This window comes from Coccinella septempunctata, chromosome 5 (genome assembly GCF_907165205.1).
Source record: "Coccinella septempunctata chromosome 5, icCocSept1.1, whole genome shotgun sequence".
Lineage (NCBI taxonomy): Eukaryota > Metazoa > Arthropoda > Insecta > Coleoptera > Coccinellidae > Coccinella > Coccinella septempunctata.
The window spans coordinates 38,195,142-38,209,472 of NC_058193.1; the positions used below are offsets into that span (position 1 = coordinate 38,195,142).

At 36.2% G+C, this 14,331-nt stretch overlaps 5 protein-coding genes across 9 annotated transcripts in view; 2 read left to right on the top strand and 3 right to left on the bottom strand.

Moving 5' to 3' along the window:
- Positions 1 to 5,644, bottom strand: part of LOC123313852 (myelin transcription factor 1) — a 267,619-nt gene extending 261,975 nt beyond the window's left edge. For all 3 annotated transcript variants that reach the window (XM_044898928.1, XM_044898927.1, XM_044898925.1), the window contains exon 1: positions 5,595 to 5,644. In XM_044898928.1, the coding sequence (XP_044754863.1) occupies positions 5,595 to 5,641 (47 nt within the window). In that variant the 5' untranslated portion in view covers positions 5,642 to 5,644. The remainder of the gene's footprint in view (positions 1 to 5,594) is intronic.
- Positions 5,645 to 6,970: 1,326 nt separating this feature from the next.
- LOC123313027 (anaphase-promoting complex subunit 7) lies at positions 6,971 to 9,357 on the bottom strand. The gene is made up of 6 exons (XM_044897689.1): positions 9,171 to 9,357; positions 8,670 to 9,116; positions 8,349 to 8,582; positions 7,840 to 8,295; positions 7,448 to 7,728; positions 6,971 to 7,363 (listed from the first exon to the last, which is right to left on the bottom strand). The coding sequence occupies exons 1-6, from the start codon at positions 9,237 to 9,239 to the stop codon at positions 7,162 to 7,164; spliced, it is 1,689 nt and encodes a 562-aa protein (XP_044753624.1). The 5' UTR covers positions 9,240 to 9,357; the 3' UTR covers positions 6,971 to 7,161.
- Positions 9,358 to 9,587: 230 nt separating this feature from the next.
- LOC123313537 (cell cycle control protein 50A) lies at positions 9,588 to 12,215 on the top strand. 2 transcript variants are annotated; one of them, XM_044898461.1, is made up of 6 exons: positions 9,588 to 9,807; positions 10,143 to 10,426; positions 10,570 to 10,759; positions 10,825 to 11,178; positions 11,293 to 11,458; positions 11,506 to 12,215. In XM_044898461.1, the coding sequence occupies exons 1-6, from the start codon at positions 9,750 to 9,752 to the stop codon at positions 11,546 to 11,548; spliced, it is 1,095 nt and encodes a 364-aa protein (XP_044754396.1). In that variant the 5' UTR covers positions 9,588 to 9,749; the 3' UTR covers positions 11,549 to 12,215. The 2 variants fall into 2 exon arrangements, with proteins under 2 accessions (XP_044754396.1, XP_044754398.1); XM_044898463.1 differs by lacking the exon at positions 9,588 to 9,807 and adding an exon at positions 9,877 to 10,076.
- An 88-nt stretch (positions 12,216 to 12,303) lies between these two features.
- On the bottom strand, positions 12,304 to 13,341 carry LOC123313538 (60S ribosomal protein L27). 2 transcript variants are annotated; one of them, XM_044898464.1, is made up of 3 exons: positions 13,182 to 13,341; positions 12,675 to 12,900; positions 12,304 to 12,524 (listed from the first exon to the last, which is right to left on the bottom strand). In XM_044898464.1, exons 2-3 carry the CDS (start codon positions 12,891 to 12,893, stop codon positions 12,336 to 12,338), a joined length of 408 nt encoding a protein of 135 aa, XP_044754399.1. In that variant the 5' UTR covers positions 12,894 to 12,900; positions 13,182 to 13,341; the 3' UTR covers positions 12,304 to 12,335. The 2 variants fall into 2 exon arrangements, with proteins under 2 accessions (XP_044754399.1, XP_044754400.1); XM_044898465.1 differs by lacking the exon at positions 13,182 to 13,341 and adding an exon at positions 13,131 to 13,149.
- Positions 13,342 to 13,448: 107 nt separating this feature from the next.
- LOC123313539 (40S ribosomal protein S21) lies at positions 13,449 to 14,289 on the top strand. The gene is made up of 4 exons (XM_044898466.1): positions 13,449 to 13,591; positions 13,651 to 13,720; positions 13,781 to 13,972; positions 14,223 to 14,289. Exons 2-4 carry the CDS (start codon positions 13,671 to 13,673, stop codon positions 14,230 to 14,232), a joined length of 252 nt encoding a protein of 83 aa, XP_044754401.1. The 5' UTR covers positions 13,449 to 13,591; positions 13,651 to 13,670; the 3' UTR covers positions 14,233 to 14,289.
- The last annotated feature ends 42 nt before the right edge of the window (positions 14,290 to 14,331 follow it).

Below are 14,331 nucleotides of genomic sequence, written 5' to 3' on the forward strand. Positions count from 1 at the left end.
GAGAGAGAGATAACTAATGTTTGTTTGTGATTCATCAGTCCTGCGATACCTGCCTAAAACTTGTCATTAATTCACCACAACGAAGAATTCAACTTTAAACCTTCACTATTTTTTTTGTAACAAATTCCTTAGGCAATTTTCTTCTCCAGTTTTTTCAGTAGAGACAGTCAAGGAAAATCGACAACTTGTCTACGCTATATGCTCGGATTTCCTCTACGTCACACAACATAACCTAACCTAACAACTTAAGAACAGATGATAAACAGAGCGAGCGCATGCATTCTGAAAGTTTGAAAAGTAAAACTCACCCCGATTTTCGAACACTAGGACCGCACAGCACCCCTCAGACACCTCGAAAAATCACACCGGCCGAGCGTTTTTCATATTCGTCCAGTTAGAAAAAGTTTACGAAACAAACGCCGTGTTCAAACACGTATAAAACTTTCGGAATCGGCATACTGGCGGGCATGATCCAATATGGGGGTTGCACCGTGCGGAGGGTTTCCGCGCAACCCTCTTAAAAATCAATAATCTTATGACTTGCTTGATAAAGTTTTTATGCCTTATTAAAAGTACTTTGGGAAGTTTGCGAAGTTGTAATTGGGAACTTCGGGCGTGGAGATGGAGAGTTTCCTGGAGTGCGCGGCTTCTGTGACGGACCACCGAACGAAAGTCTCGACGGAAAAATGTCGACGTTTGGATTCGTCGGAAAAAATCCATCGTGGATGAGCCCGCTTTTGGAGCGCGGAGAGTGCACTGGACGTTTCTCAACAGGTGCACCCTCATATCGAACATTTCAGTCATATTATGACTTTAGCCTCCCATACTCCCTGGGTACATCCCCTTCTTGGAATGACAGTAGGGATGATCTTGATATTTTTACAACTTCCATTGTCTCCTGGTTTCATACGTCGCACATCCATAACGACAGCTATGATCAGCCTCCGAGGCATCCTTGGCGATATATTTCGTTTAGTTCTTTCTTGATCCCACCGCTGTCACCAATGTAATAATGTACTCCGTGTCAATATAAATGGAAGAGTGGGCAAGGGATGATTCCTCTGAAAGTGAATATTGTGGATTTGGCCCGTCGCGCGAATGACAGGTCTTGAAGTTGATTTCTGTATTTTCTTGAGAGAAAGTTTGAATGAAGTTCATGTATAAAATTAACAAGTAAATCTATTGGAAGAAATTAAAACTTCTTCACAAACACGCACTCGGTCGATGACGACCAACTCAAATTGTTCAGGAAATGTTCTCGAAGTCCTCAACTACCAAGATGTCGTTCTATTTTGCTTCTTGGGTATCTGGCCTGTTGATGGAATGACAGTAGGGATGGTATTGATATTTTTCCAACTTCCATTGTCTCCTGGTTTCATACGTCGCACATCTATAACGACAGCTATGATCAGCCTCCGAGGCATCCTTGGTGATATATTTCGTTTAGTTCTTTCTAGATCCCACCGCTGTCACCAATGTAATACTCCGTGTCAATATAAATGGAATAGTGGACAAGGGATGATTCCTCTGAAAGGGAATATTGTGGATTTGGCCCGTCGCGCAAAGGACAGGTCTTGAAGTTGATTTCTGTATTTTCTTGGGAGAAAGTTTGAATGAAACTCTCTGTATAAAATTAACAAGTAAATCTATTGGAAGAAATTAGAACTTCTTCACAAACACGCACTCGGTCGATGACGATCAACTCAAATTATTCAGGAAATGTTCTCGAAGTCCTCAACTACCAAGGTGTCGTTTTATTTTGCTTCTTGGGTATCTGGCCTGTTGATGGAATGACAGTAGGGATGGTCTTGATATTTTTCCAACTTCCTTTGTCTCCTGGTTTCATACGTCGCACATCTATAACGACAGCTATGATCAGCCTCCGAGGCATCCTTGGTGATATATTTCGTTTAGTTCTTTCTTGATCCCACCGCTGTCACCAATGTGATAATGTACTCCGTGTCGATATAAATGGAAGAGTGGACAAGGGATGATTCCTCTGAAAGGGAATATTGGGGATTTAGCCCGTCGCGCGAAGGACAGGTCTTGAAGTTAATTTCTGTATTTTCTTGGGAGAAAGTTTGAATGAAACTCCTGTATAAAATTAACAAGTTAATCTATTGGACGAAATCAGAACTTCTTCACAAACACGCACTTGGTCGATGACGACTAAATCAAATTGTTCAGGAAATATTCTCGAAGTCCTCAACTACCAAGATGTCGTTCTATTTTGCTTCTAGGGTGTTTTTTACCATGTTTGTCAACATTCTTCTTATTTTTCACTGTAGGGCTGCTAAATCGATGGTGGTCCAAGATATGATACCGGATGAGTACTGCTCGGTGGTGAGCAAGCCTTGGTATTAGTCGCTCGTTAAGATTCTTCCTATTTAGACTAATTTTCATTGTCCTTCTTAATCTTCCAGTGAACTTCTCTTCATCTGATTTTTCGCATTCTTCCAACAATGGTATCAATAAATGATAACATTGATAATGCTCTCGTTTCTAGGAAAACTCATTCAGGTACTGAACTCGTCTATTGAGAATTCAAATGTAGATTGTAGCGCCATGTGGATGATAAGTCGAACCAAATCATTAGTAGAGTAATTTTTGACATTTTTTTAAGGGGGTTTTGAGATTTTTTTCGAACAAATCCTTTTTTCTCAGTTGATAGAAGGTTGGTACTGATAGACTAACTGTTTTTTTACGATATAGCTTGTTTGAGATTCCCATATTGTGAATTCTTTCAAATGAAATCGCTCAATTGAGTCATTATCTATGACCCTACTTCTCTGGTTCGGACTACTTCTCTGGTTCGGATGAAAATGAAGAATTATTGAATTATTCGACTCTATGGTTACGTCAATTTTGGCATTTCTACAATTTTCCGCTGGAAATTCGAAAATTACAGGCATTTGGGGCAATCTCGACAATTAGGGAGCAGAAAAAGGATGTCGTTAATACCCCACACGCGCTTTGTTTTATTCCATTTCAACATCGACCGCGCTTGACGATGAAAAACCCTTTGGTTCAGTAATTTCGACGGGGGCGAAACTCCCCAAGACGAAAGTGGAAAAATAACCGAAAATATCGTACAGGAAGCGACGATCCATCACGTAGCCTGCGAACTTCGAACCCTTTAGCCCTCGGGGACGTCTCGGAGAAAAGGGGAGAGCTCCCCCCCGTTCGTCGGCCGCAAATATCCACGAAATAAAACCAAAAACGGACAGCGGATGACCCGCGGGCCGGCACATGCAGATGACGAGCATGTGTCCTGACCGGGCGGATTTGTAACTGTCTGAACTAATATGCATATAGAAAAGCACGGGCCGCATCAAATCAGGTATTCACGAATTTCCTCGGGAGAAATCTGAATGTGATTGGATTGCGATATCCCGGGGGAATCGACCGGGCAATCCTAGTTTTAAACTTTGGCGCGTAAACCTTCCCGACGGCGATTCCTCGTCGTTAGGGCCTTTTTCCGTTCGGAAGGGCCGCTATTTTTGTTCGGATATTTAAATACGTCTGGAAGCGTCAGCTAAGCCACATCCTTCGCATAGATTACCTCAGTTCAATCAGTCTATGTTCCTCACTCATGGCATATACTCTGTGCATAGACATAGAAAAGACATTCTTTATGTTTATGGTTCTGTGTATCAGAGACATAGACATAAAAACAAGTCTCTATGTCTATGAACAAAGAACTTGGAGTTTCACAGAGTCAGATCAGTTCTTTGATTGGAACGTCACACGTTCATAGAAGTTTCCAGTCATTCGAATGTCACTGAAATAATTCAGTTTTTTTTCGCGATTTCCATGAGTTTTTGTAACGCCACACAATCATAGAAGCTTCTAGACATTTCTCATACGTTGTTTCAGTGACCCAACTCTTGTTACAGAGACCCCGAAATCATCTGGAAAAATCAAACTGTTCGTTTCATTCTTTTCCGTCGTTTCGGGAAGGCCATCTTTCTGATGGGGGCCACTTAGCTCCGGGTCCGCTCCGGTGACACTTTTGATGCCGGGTATTAGCCCTCCGGCGGATCGGAAGATCGATCCTGTGTCCACTTAGGTGTTTTCCATGTCACGAAAAGGAGTCGCTAGGGTTGGCTACCAGAACGTGATGTCGTCCTTGTCGATAACTAATGGCCGGACGAATATTTCCCACGGGGTCCGCTTTTGATACAACTATTTCTCTTTCTTCGATTCTTCTGGGACCCACACGATTGGAAGGGCGTTGAGTGGATGTGACAAGGCCGTTTTGTCTCCGCAAAACTGAATCTTACGTGGTATTGATAGCCTAAAGGAAAAAGAACTCGCAGGAGCAAAGATGAAATTGATCGAATACGATTTGTATATTTCAAATCGGGGAATAGGAAAAGAGCTTCGGAACATAGATTATAACCTTAATCAAATATTCGAGAATTTTTGGCATTTAGGAAACGAAAAAGTCAAAAAATCTATGTTAGTTGTCATTTTGGCAAAACTGATGAGTGAAGTTAGCACCGATCACAGACAGGGGTGGGTAGTACCGAGTCAACTCATCGATAGTGAAGAGTAGTGTTTTAGGCCTCGGTATTCATGAAATTCATCCTTCGAATTTCAGGAGCCAACCCAATTGAAAAAAGGATTTTTTTATGACTAAAAACACTGTTTATCAGTTCAGCTCAACTAAAAGACTCACTATCCCTCTTGAAGTGACAATTATTGCTCGTTTGTGTCCCACCGACCCCGCATTCCGCTCGTGTCACCCCTTCCGTATAATAATTCTTTCGAAGTCGAGGGGTTTTGAACGTTGTCCCCATAAAAAGTACAAATCCATCGAAATTGAGACCATAAAACAGATGAAGTTAGTTTAATGACCCATAGCCATTCAAGTCAGGTGTCTGATCCAATTGGAATGTCACCTAGGAGAGGAGTCGACAACGGCCACATAACTCAGTCCCGGGATCCGGAAACTGTTGGAAAAGGAGAAACTGGATAGACGAAATAATGTCGTATATTCCGTTTGTTTGTTCATAAATTGCTGGGGCGATCGAAGGAAAACCTACGTCTCTATCGGTGTCTTCTATGGTTCCCTGAAGACTTGTTCGAAGTTTAAAAGGGAGATGCGAACCTTGGGAGCGAGACGGACTAAAAGGCAATTCTACCGATTAGAATTTTCACTATGGCCAGGCTGGGCAATAGACATGCTAGCTTGTTTGGGAATTGTAAGAATTTGGAATGATTCAGGCAAGAAGATATATAGCAAGTACCGTATCTACGTTATTAAAATGGCTGCTTGGTCGAAGAGTATGACGTTTCTACTCTTTGGCTTGATCATATCCACGAAAAATACCCTGCTATGAAATATATGATTACTCATGTAGGCTAAGTATTAAATAGGCTTAAGTAGAAAGAAATAAAAGAGTTTTGAAATTTGATGTCTAAACGTAGAATTTAGCTTACAACATACGTTAAAAAAATTATCCTCACGTAAAGTATGGCATTCTTCTGATCACCGATATTCCATGAATGAACGAAATATATTTAACTTTCAAGATTATATACACTCATATTATCCCAAGAAACTTAAACAAATATATGTAGGTACTCACCTACATCTGTAATCTTGATCGATAAACGGGATCAACAAATGAACCATATCATTTTCTCGGAAGACATTTTAACACTTTCGAAATAAATTCTCTATCATCATTGAGTATTAAACTAATACTCAATGCTATCATCAAAATCCCTTCTGTGGACAAATTATATTCACCGGGGGGGGGGGATATTCGATGTTGATTTGAATCTTGAATCCAAATCCAACATCAATGGGTGATAATTCAACAACTCCAAATTCTAAACTGCAGATCTCGACTGTCCGCACAGAAAACCAAACAACATTCTCAAGACATGAAAATTCCATACACTCTTTCTAGAATCTGAGACATTTTCACACACAAATGATCGCTTAAAAACACAACACATTCGTAAGACATAAGAAGCATAGATTCCGATCTATGGTAAGAATTCATTCGTATTAATTTGAAATATCCAGGATATCTAGGACCTGTCAATTTCTGAACCATGATTCTGAGAACTGAAGAAAAGAAAACTCATCCCTACTCCATTCCATTATCCCCAGAAAGCAAAACAAACCGAATCAGTGCAAATTGTTATCTTTCGAGTTTTATGCAATGTGGCAAGATCGCATTTCGGATTTTGCCTGTCCCCGTTTTCTCTGAAAAATATCTTGAATTACGCTACAGTGCCATTATTATGTTCGGAAGATTCAAATCTGACAATATTTCAATGTTAACATCAAACCAAAGGAGCTAAAACTTTTTTCTTGAATCAGACCAGAACTAAAGAGTAACAAGATTTGTTATTCTTTGCCAGAACCAGCGAAAAATTACCGAATTAATTCTGGGTTCTGGAGAGTTGTCAATATTAGCCAGTTTTTAAATTTTTCCTGGCGAATTTCTGGTATTTCGGTATGGTTTCAGGAATAGAGAGGTTTTCTGAAAGGGATTTCCTGGTTCTTATAGGTTGGTTGGGTGACCTCGCTATAAGGAAGTAGTACCTGCGGTACCGAAGGAGATAACCTGCCCATTTTGTACTTTATCTTGACCCATTATATGGGTCAATCAATTCAATAAAGAAATCAATTCTTTATCGTACTCAATGTTTTGACCATAAGCCATTGAACAGTGATTTCTATGATAGATGTCTATGATCAGGAGCATTACTGTCTATGATTCTGACAAAGGGCCGTTCTTCTTCTTTGCATCCATAGACAAACAAATCGTTGAAGGATCTGTGGATTTTATTTTATTTTCTAATCTGAATTTCTTTTTAACCTTCTTATTATTCTTTTCTCCATCGCATTCTATAATTTCATTCGGCGTTAAGAGAATACCAAACATGTTCGCATTGTGCTATTTTTTATTAAATAAAGGGGCTTGTTGGAAGGAAGAAAAATAAAAATATTCTCCATTTCTTGAGTAAATTATTCAGTACATTTCACACAATGAAAAAATCAATTAAAATAAAAATTATCACAATAATAATTCAACACTGAAAATATTATCATATTCCACACTGTATACAAATTATTCTAAAACAGCCAGATCATATAACTAATATCACAAGTTGTAGAGTATCTACATTACAGTCAGGCTAGTCTATCGTTATGATTTCTGAGTTATTTGGCCAATATTCCGGATCGCTTTCCACATCTCTTTCTGAGGCAAGAGTACTTTGAGAAGGGTGAGATGTCCCTCCTTCACATGTAGTGTAGTAACTTTCGTTTTTGTTATTGGAGAAATTAGGAAGTAACATATTCAGACATTCCACAGCTCTCTGATTTGTCGGATCCAACCTGAAACGATAAAAACAAAATATATTCTGTGTAAAGCCTAAAATTCGATTCCAAGTATTCAAAAAGTTGAGTAAGTATTTTTACCTTAGAGCAGTGGTGTAACATTCAAATGCATCTTCTTCTTTCGATAAATTGACGTAGCAATCACCAAGCAGAAGGTATAATCGGGAAGATGGTTGTGAATTGATTTGTTTCAATAATAGCTGTTCAGCATATTCATATTGAGACTGCTGTTGCAAAAATAGCGCTAGAATGATCACAGTGTTGGTTGATGACTGATGAGGCACAGATACTGCCTTTTCCAAGATTTTTTTTATGGCTTTAGCATTTGCTGCTGGGTCTTTCAACAGAACTTTTGCATGAAGCTAAAAAAAGGTTATGGAAGATAAGCTGACATTTGCAATGTGAAATAATTCTTTTCTTCAAAAATCGAGATATGCTAGGCCAACCTCACACACATTCAGAATTAAACTCACCTTCAAAGCGTGGGGAGAATTATTCATCTGCTTACAAGCATTCAAAGCCATCGCATCGGCATCTGTGATCCTATTTATTTTCAAGTAACAATCAACAAGAATCTTATAAACATCTAGTCGATAAGGGCAAATTTGGAGTGCTTCCAAACACAGTGCTGCAGCATCATTATATTTTCCCATTTTAAAAAAGCAAAATGCTTTCACGTATAAAACCTCTATATTGTTTTCTCCCCCTACCAACAAAGCCTTGTGTGCAAATAATCCTGCTTTTTCATAGTTCTTACAGTTACACATATAATTAGCAAATACAATCCAATGCTCGGGATACCATGAACTCATATCAGTTTGTGGTATAAGACTCTCTAAGAAATCGGATTGAGTTTCATCTTCAGTATCAACTAATAATGTTGAAAGTAAATCTAAGCCTCTTCTCATATTTGAATCTAACTTATATGCCTAAAAAAAGTCTGTGAAATTATCAAGGTGAAATCATTTTAAGAAATACTCACTCTCTGTAGGACATCTATAGCTTTTTGGTCCTCACATAAATAATGGTAACAATATCCTATGGTAACTAACAAATGTACATTGTCTTTCAAATACTGTGGAACATCTAATTGTTCTAGAGTTTCTATAGCATTCCAAAAATCTTTGGAATACAGCTGTGCCTGAGCTTTCAACCATATTTGTAACCAGCCAACATCATTTGTTGCTTCTACAGTTAAAGAGTTGACATCAGCACCCTACAATTCAGAATATTCAATAAAAAATCATATTACTGTGGAAAAACATCGATAAAAATTAAAATAAAATTAATGATTAAACCCTACCTTCACACCAAGTTTCAGTAAATTTTCAGCTGCTTCAATAGCAAAAGGACATTCTTCTAAAACTTCTTTGAAAGCTATCGTAGCGAGTCGATCTTTCCCAACCTCCATCAATAACGAACCCAAAGCCATATTTATCTTGACAGTTCTATGCTTACCCTTTATACTTTGTAAGACTTCCAAAGCTTCTTTCTTCTTTTTGGTTGATAAAAGACATAAATGAACCTTGTACTTCAAATCTACATCTCTAGGTAATTCATTGCATTTATCTGAGGATTTCACATGCTTGTTCCTAGAAATGTTTTTTCTCATTGTAATACATTTTCTAAAATACTTTTCGGCATTGACAAATTGACCAAGAGCAAATAAAGAATCTGCGTGGTAACTACTCAATAGCAGTTCATCAAAATAATCAAGCTTTTTATCTCCAGATGTGAGAATCAAATCGCACTGAAAATGAGAATCAAATTTAGAAATTTTGAGTATAAATGCTATTCAACTTACAATCTTCACTACGTTGGAATATAGTTCATTTTCGAATAAAATTTGAATCTTCTGCTTGATGGAATTCATTTCGAAATGGTATGAATATATCTTTTCCTCTATTCTAAAAAAAATACATGTACTCGAATTGCTTGATTTTTTTACCAGTCAATCAAGGGGTTGTTTGTTTTTGATTTTTACGTTCGATCGGCATAGAAGATCTTGATGGTTTTTTGGTTAGGTCTGACAAAATCAAAGAGTTTATCTTTTTTTCTTTATTGTTATTACTACTATTACTACTATTAAATTACATTAGATCTGGAAATGGAAAATGTTGTACTAATAATACTTAGTAAATATAGTTAGGGACGGTGATCTGAAGTGATAAATATTTGTTGTGTTTGCGGAAAAATGATGAAACTTTTCGCTTCAACTCTTTTCAATGGTTGACACATATCACATGTTAACTGTCAAATATGAAAATAAAATATGCCAAAGACAAATCGATAAACATTAACACAACAAAAAGTTAAAAGTTGATGTTTCTTTTTATCTTTTCTAGTAATTAAAAATTCAAAGACAGCAAAATAATTCACTATTATGTCTACCAATGCAGAGTCTTCGGAGTCTCAATCTCAAAAGACTAAAAAACCAGCAGGTAAAATTCACCCTGTGTCTTTCAATAACCCATTTATTGATTATCAATTTTTATATCTGTGTCAAAGAAAATATATTGATATTTCGTTAATCACCTACGTTGGGAAATGGAATAAAATCAATTTATAGTTTCAAGGTATCAGTTTTGAATATTTTAGTATATTGATTATGAAGTCAATAAAATGTAATCTTCGTTTACCATCATACTTTCCTCTCACACTTCTTTATTCATCTGATTTTTATTTTTATCCTTTATTATGGTTAAGTTATGTGAGTATGAACTGATGATGATAATACAATTTTCTTAATATAATAATTTCAAGATTTATTTTTCAGACAGTGCATTCAAACAGCAAAAGCTTCCTGCTTGGCAACCCATACTTACTGCAGGAACAGTCCTACCAACTTTTTTCGTTATAGGTATTGCCTTCATTCCAGTAGGAATAGGACTGCTATACTTTTCTGATAAAGTCAAGGAGCATGTTATCGACTACACCTTCTGTAATGAAACAGATGGGGCAGGCCACTTAACTGGAAAAATTTGTGCTGATGTTGTGAAACAGAATTCAAGCAATATATGCAGATGTAATATAGTCTTTGATTTGAAAAGTAACTTTGAAGTAGGTACATTTTAATTTGCAGTTCATTTATAATATACAGGGTGTCCCTCTATAGAGGTTTGCATTTGTTTGTATGCTCTAAAGTTTTTTAATAAACGTTCATTATAGCACAACACTAGGAAATTATAATTGGTATATTTCAGGGGAAGGTTTATATGTACTATGGACTAAGTAATTACTATCAGAATCATAGGAGATATGTAAAATCTAGGGATGATAATCAGTTGTTAGGAAGATTAGAAAATCCGGTATCAACTGATTGTATGCCATTTCATAAAGATAATGGAATACCTATTGCTCCGTGTGGGGCTATTGCTAATTCTATGTTCAGTGGTAAGTAAAAAGTACATTTAGATTAATTTTGAACATGCTCCTTGATTTTGAGATCTATATTACAGATAAATTCACTTTGTACCGACATACGAATGATAAGAACAACAAAGTAGAAATTGAATTGTTGAGGACGGGAATTGCTTGGGATTCTGATAAGAACATCAAATTCAGGAATCCTCCAGGAGATTTAAAGGAAGCTTTCAAAGGATTCACCAAGCCTAAAGCTTGGAAACAGAATATTTATGAGCTGGATTTAAAAAATGCAGACAATAACGGATTTCAAAACGAAGACTTCATTGTGTGGATGAGAACTGCAGCTCTGCCCACTTTTCGGAAACTTTACAGAAGAGTTAATCACAGCCAACCGGGACTTGCTAATGGTTTAATCAAGGGAACCTATGAGTTGGAGGTAGAATATTGTAAGTACCAACTGATTGAGAAATAAAATAATGGGACTAGGCAAATGGAATATTTGCTTTACTATCTATCAAGATGAATTTAATCAGCATTTGACAGTTTACCAATGTTTGCAGCATACGATGTCTCGGAATTCGATGGTACGAAACGGATGATACTGAGTACAACTTCACTACTTGGAGGAAAAAATCCATTTTTAGGGATTGCGTACATAGCGATAGGATGTATATGTCTACTTTTGGGCATAATATTGCTGTTCGTACATATAAAATGCGGAAAAAGGTGAGGATTTGATAAAATAATACTCATAACTAACGAAGTAATTTCAGCACTAGCGAGATGATAAACGTAAACCCAAGGACACCCTACTGATATTTCGGAAGGATAAAAAATTTCAGTTGTTGATCTTCGTGTTATGCTAAGCTTAAAAATATTTATCGGTCGTTGTTTGTTAGTTCTGGATAGAATTAGAACTACACCTATTTATTGAAATTATAAAATTAGTAATGATTGTGAATTTGTTTCTTCATTGACGTTGATTTCAGCTTGAGAAACTAATGCAATTCATTTTCTTAAAGGGAACTAGTGTGAACCAAAGAACATCTCTAGAAATACTTTCAATAATCCATCTAAGTTAAATATTTGTTATATTTTATGATGATGTGAAAATTGCTGTATACATTTTATATCCATATCGTGTAATTCAACAGTATTTTTATAATAGATGTATTCATCACATCAGGTAACTCTGTAAAGGAATGTTTGCAATGGAATCCTTTGACGACCTTCTTCAAAGTGGCAAAGTTGCTGTTTTATTTGTGATATTTTTATTAACTTTAGAAATATATTTCAATTGTACAAGACCTCCTTCATCCCAACAGGGTCATTTCATAATCAATTTTAATGAATTTATATTTTTTTTTACAAGTGCCTTCAAATTTGTATTTTATAAGCTGGTATTTTAGGATCAAACTTTCGGTATATTCATTGTTCTTCACTATTATTGGGTAGCAAACCATAAATAAAGTGTTGCTTTTTTTCTGAAGTCTTATCATTTATTTTTGTTCTACCATACCACAAATATCAAGGGATAGTAATTGACAAAGAAAATTGAAACAAATAACGAATATTTTTACTTGGCTTTATTATATGTAACAAACTAGAACCTTAATTTTTGGAAGAACCACTTATTCTTTCCCTGCTTATAACGTTCTTCAAACTTTACTCTAGTCTGAAACCTAACCTTCTTCCTCTTCATTGGGTCCTTGAGGTCTTTTGGTAGGACTTTCAAGTCGGATATGATGTCAACACTATATCTAGTTGGCATAACATGATTGTAATTTATTACCTGAAAAAAAAAACATTCTTTATTATACAATAATATCGTACAGTCACTAGATCTATACTATAATTATTTGGCTGGTAATACAGTTAACAAAGGTGAAAACATAGAGAGTCCATCAATATTAACATGACTCAAAGGTATAGTTATGCTCACCTTAACAAAAGGCTTAATTTTAGACCTCTTGTGCATCTTTCCTTTGCCCATTCGGCTATGGATTTTTCTTGGGTACCTATCAATACCAGCAACCAAGCAGTGTCCATAGGGTTTTTCAGAAGTGCCCTCGTCGTAGTTTTTTACAATAACTGCTTTCCTGCCAGCGTACCGACCTCCAAGGACCAGTACGACTTTACCTGATTTCATTATTTTACCCATCTTGTATCTGAAAAAAAAATTCAATTAGTAATATAATCAAACGTTCTCTTTCATTTCAATCATAGGGTATGTTATGGACTATTTTATAAGATCTTCAAAAATACAGTACGGTCCTACACAACGTTGTAGACTGAAGAACAACAATTGGTCATCGACAGGAATTGAATTCTAGGCAAAATTAAATGAAAATATCTAGAGGTAAAGAAGTTTAGCAAAGGGGAAAAGAAAACCTCAAACCTTCTGAGTGAAATTAACTGAGATTGTACAAATATTTTTAGATTTACTTACGATTCCGTCAACTTTTAACCTTAACAATCACCCGTCCCCGACGTAAAAGAATATCGCTGGAACCATAGACAACATGTGAAAATTCATTTGAACTTCTTTGTAGAAGACATGCCGAAAAACTTCTTCTTTCTACTGTTTCTCTGCTGTTTGTGTACCGTACCGTCTGTAATAGCTGCGGAGCAAAGGACAAATCATTCAGAATATCCATTTTTCTCATTACTTTCTATTTCTTGGTGCTTTCAAAAAATTCTCATTTTCTTTCATTTAAAAATTTTTTGTACTACAGATAAGACAAGAAAAAGAAACATTTTCTGTGACAGAAGAAAGATCCATTACTTGACTTGTGTGGTTCTTTTTTGAACTTCTTTTTAGAGAGGTTACTTTCGCAGCCGCGTGTTCTCAGAAATTTTGTAAGTTTTATAATTTTACATACACAAGGGCTAAAATTCTAAAGTTATTTGTTTTTTAGTTGATATTTCATAATCCAAAATGGAAAACGACGCTGGTGAAAAGGTTGATCTGTACTGCCCAAGGAAATGGTGAGGAAGTACATTATTTTAGAATGATTGAAATTTAAATTTGCCAAAATTTTTGTCTAGCTCTGCAAGCAACAGAATTATTCACGCCAAAGACCATGCCTCCATTCAGTTGAGCATTGCTGATGTTGATCCAGCAACTGGAAGAATGACCGAAACTTTCAAAAGTTATGCGCTGTGTGGGGCAATCAGACGTATGGGTGAATCTGATGATTGCATCGTCAGGTTATGCAAAAAAGACGGTATTTTGGCTAAGTAAGTTGCTTGCAAGTTTTTTAAGATGTTTTTTGTGCTCAGCTTAATTTTCTAAAGTATCTTTACATGTAGTTGAACTCATCACTTGGTATTTGAATCTTTGTTTAACTGTGCATATGGCATATACATGATATAATATTTGATCTATGCTATATGAGGAGGAACTGAATGGATTATTATGGGGTTTGAGATAATTATAAACAATGATTGTGTTGCTATTTGTTGATTAAGCATTTTTTTTTGTTTTCAGGAATTTCTAAGGACAACATGCTAAGTGAATGTAATATTAAATTAATATAATAAAAAATTTTGTAAAACCCTTGTTTTTTATTAAACCAAAATTTAATGGGCAGAATTGG

Bases quoted from the DNA above. Each gene is read 5' to 3' on its own strand.
- LOC123313027 (XM_044897689.1), bottom strand. From the start codon at position 9,239: ATGAATTCCATCAAGCAGAAGATTCAAATTTTATTCGAAAATGAACTA. The intron at 8,583-8,669 runs GTAGGGTTTAAT...TCTGAATTGTAG, and splicing joins TACTGAAACTTGGTGTGAAG to GGTGCTGATGTCAACTCTTT. The intron at 7,729-7,839 runs GTGAGTTTAATT...ACCTTTTTTTAG, and splicing joins ATTCTCCCCACGCTTTGAAG to CTTCATGCAAAAGTTCTGTT.
- LOC123313537 (XM_044898461.1), top strand. From the start codon at position 9,750: ATGTCTACCAATGCAGAGTCTTCGGAGTCTCAATCTCAAAAGACTAAA. The intron at 10,760-10,824 runs GTAAGTAAAAAG...TCTATATTACAG, and splicing joins TGCTAATTCTATGTTCAGTG to ATAAATTCACTTTGTACCGA. The intron at 11,459-11,505 runs GTGAGGATTTGA...AAGTAATTTCAG, and splicing joins CATATAAAATGCGGAAAAAG to CACTAGCGAGATGATAAACG.
- LOC123313538 (XM_044898464.1), bottom strand. From the start codon at position 12,893: ATGGGTAAAATAATGAAATCAGGTAAAGTCGTACTGGTCCTTGGAGGT. The intron at 12,525-12,674 runs GTGAGCATAACT...TTTTTTTTTCAG, and splicing joins AAATTAAGCCTTTTGTTAAG to GTAATAAATTACAATCATGT.
- LOC123313539 (XM_044898466.1), top strand. From the start codon at position 13,671: ATGGAAAACGACGCTGGTGAAAAGGTTGATCTGTACTGCCCAAGGAAA. The intron at 13,721-13,780 runs GTGAGGAAGTAC...ATTTTTGTCTAG, and splicing joins CTGTACTGCCCAAGGAAATG to CTCTGCAAGCAACAGAATTA.